The following is a 2,782-nucleotide window of genomic DNA, read 5'->3' on the forward strand; positions in this document are numbered from 1 at the left end:
ATTATTTTGTCTACATTAAGTGTAATATTTTATACGTAATGAATTCATATATCAATTGAATGTTAAAAATATTTAGACAAAAAGTATGTATGTAGTTGAAAAATATGTAACATATGACAAAAAAAATTGTAAAATGAAATTTTTTTTTCTGGAACATTTTCCAGCAAAAATTAGTGAAAAATAAAGATTTGTTCTCTAATAATCTCCCAAATTTAGAGGAAATGAAAGTGAAACAATTAAAGAAATGTGGTGACGTTTCATTGGTTGTTACGATGATGAGGGAGATTTAATTAAAAAAAAATCATGACATAGTAAAATATAAAGCAACAATATGAAGGAGAAGAAAAAGAAAAAGATGATAATGAAATTCATAGAGAAAAATGAGCTAGAATCAAAAGTTTTAATTTTGCTTTAGTTTCTCGTTTTATTTAACCATATTTCTACAAGAAAATTAATGAGTTAATTGTTGTTCATAGTCAAAAGAAGAAGGAAAGTTTTACGAACTAAAAAAAATTATAATCCATATTTTATTCAAATAAAGATGGATAGAATTATTGAATAAAAAAGTTTCAAAACAAAAATAGAAATCATAAAAGCATATTATTTAGAGTTCAAAAAATTGCATCAGATATCGCAGGCATATAAACTCATGCCAAATAACTTTATATTCCAACACAACATATAAATACCATGTAAACTCTAGACATTTTATCTCAACTTAACACACCAAACAATCACTTATAGAATATTATAGACAACAATAGACTCGAATCGATTAAGGTTGGCCACAGCTGATTAGACTCGACGGGTGTAACAGCTGGATGGTTCCTACCTTGTTGATGGCTCAAAACGACCCGCAGATCAAAGTTCAATACGGAAAGAAAATTATTGAAAGTAAAAAAAAAAGAAAAAAATTTGTTATATTCAATGATAGCATCCCAGAAAGCTGAATTCACTGATGAATTCATTGAAAGTTTAAAAAAAAAAATGTAACAGCAGCATCCCAGAAGGCTGAATTCACTGATGAAGCAGAATTCAATAATGAAGTACGTAAATGTTATATTCAATAACAGCATCCCCTGTGTAGAAATCAATCTTGCTGGTTCTGGCTTCCGCATATCCTCTCGCAAATCTGAACAGCCCACTTCCACCGATCACAGGCATCTCTCTCACTTTCTCCATAAATGGGTTTCTTCCAAATATGGTGATGGAGCTTCCGTTGTATTTCCCACTCACAAACGCGAAATTCATCGCCATTAACAGCCCAGATTTGTCTTGCGAAGCTGCCGCGTAAAGTCCCTGTGCTCTTCCCCACAGTTTGGACTTCGGATCTGAAGTTGCTGTCAATGGGTTGTCGATCATTTGGACCGCACCGAATCCAGTCCTTGACGTGTTGGAAACAGGGGGCACGATTTGGACTGAGGTTGGGTTTTTGCCACTTTGAACGTCGTGCCAGTAAAGACGCAAGTGGCTGAGCTTCTCTTTTCTAAGACCCAAAAGTTTTCTGTCCAATGTTCTTCCAAAGGAGTATTCATCTTCGCCTATAGCGAAAGCCATGGCAGAGGAGAGGAGGAAAGAGAGAAAGAGGAAGTGGGTGGCTGAGAGCGGAGAGATTCCGGCCATGTGAGTGGGAGATTTAGAAGCTCTCTGTTTGTATTGCTCTGTTTTTGGGACTTCAAGACAGAGAAACATAGAATTCCTCTGCCTTCTATATAAAGCCAGATGCTTGATACCCTGTTTTTTTTTTCTTGCAAAATTATGATTCTAGAATGTTGAGATGGGCCAAGATCTCAAGCAGTAATAATTAACTCCTCTATTTCTTTCATAGAGAAATAAAATTTTCAACTTTTCAAGTGAAGTGGATCTATGGGTCATGGTATACCTAACAAAAGCATCATTATAATTTCTCATTTTCTTTTGTTTTTTTGGTTCAAACCATATGTGGTGTAGATTTAAAATTTTTAAGGGTTTTTGAGGTATGAGTTAGTTATTATAGTAAGTGGTTATTATAATTCGTGGGCTATAATAGTCTTTACTTGGGTGTATATTATTTTAATTCAAGTTATAATAGTATGTTTTTTAGGGATGCAGACTATTTTAGTTTAAATAGAAAATATTAAATACTATAACAAAAAGAAAAATAAAGATTGGTAAGAAATAGTAAAAGTTATAAATACAAAATGATTTTAAATAGTAATGTTGCAATTAATGTAAGTTATAATAGTTTAAAACATCAATTATTATAATTGGAGTCACAAGTGGGTTATAAGAGTTTACACTTACTTGAAGTTGGAGGCTCAAACATTTCTTTTAATTTTTGAAAAAAATCTATTATTGTGTTAACTCAAAATGGGTATTGAAAAATTAAACTAACATTTGGTATGATACATACCATTATAGTCTTTTTTTAAGTTATTTTTTCTTAAAATGTTTTGGCAAGATTGTGTTTTAAGCTTTTAAACTTTACTAATTTGATGTAATTTTGTTACTATTTTGTGGGGTGCTTGAAAATGAGTTGTGGTTGTTGGAATTGGAAGTAATGTTTGGTTAATTGATTTGGATTTTGTGTAAAAGTCCATTGAAATTGAATGGAACTAACCCATTCACATCAACTAATATATATTGACTCTTACAAGGTCTCTAGTCTTGTTTCCCACACTCTTTCCACAATATGAATTTAATATTGAACTTTTTTTCCTCCAAAACGTGACTTTTACCATTTTGTTTAAATTTTTCTTCCATCTATGGTTCAAATTCAATATTAAATTATATTAAGAAGAAT

At 31.5% G+C, this 2,782-nt stretch overlaps 1 protein-coding gene across 1 annotated transcript; it reads right to left on the minus strand.

Moving 5' to 3' along the window:
- Positions 1-718: 718 nt before the first annotated feature.
- LOC120088448 (dirigent protein 20-like) lies at positions 719-1,706 on the minus strand. The gene has a single exon (XM_039045757.1). It carries the CDS (start codon positions 1,690-1,692, stop codon positions 1,036-1,038), a length of 657 nt encoding a protein of 218 aa, XP_038901685.1. The 5' UTR covers positions 1,693-1,706; the 3' UTR covers positions 719-1,035.
- Between the last annotated feature and the right edge of the window lie 1,076 nt (positions 1,707-2,782).

The sequence above is a fragment of the Benincasa hispida genome, chromosome 10 (genome assembly GCF_009727055.1).
Source record: "Benincasa hispida cultivar B227 chromosome 10, ASM972705v1, whole genome shotgun sequence".
Lineage (NCBI taxonomy): Eukaryota > Viridiplantae > Streptophyta > Magnoliopsida > Cucurbitales > Cucurbitaceae > Benincasa > Benincasa hispida.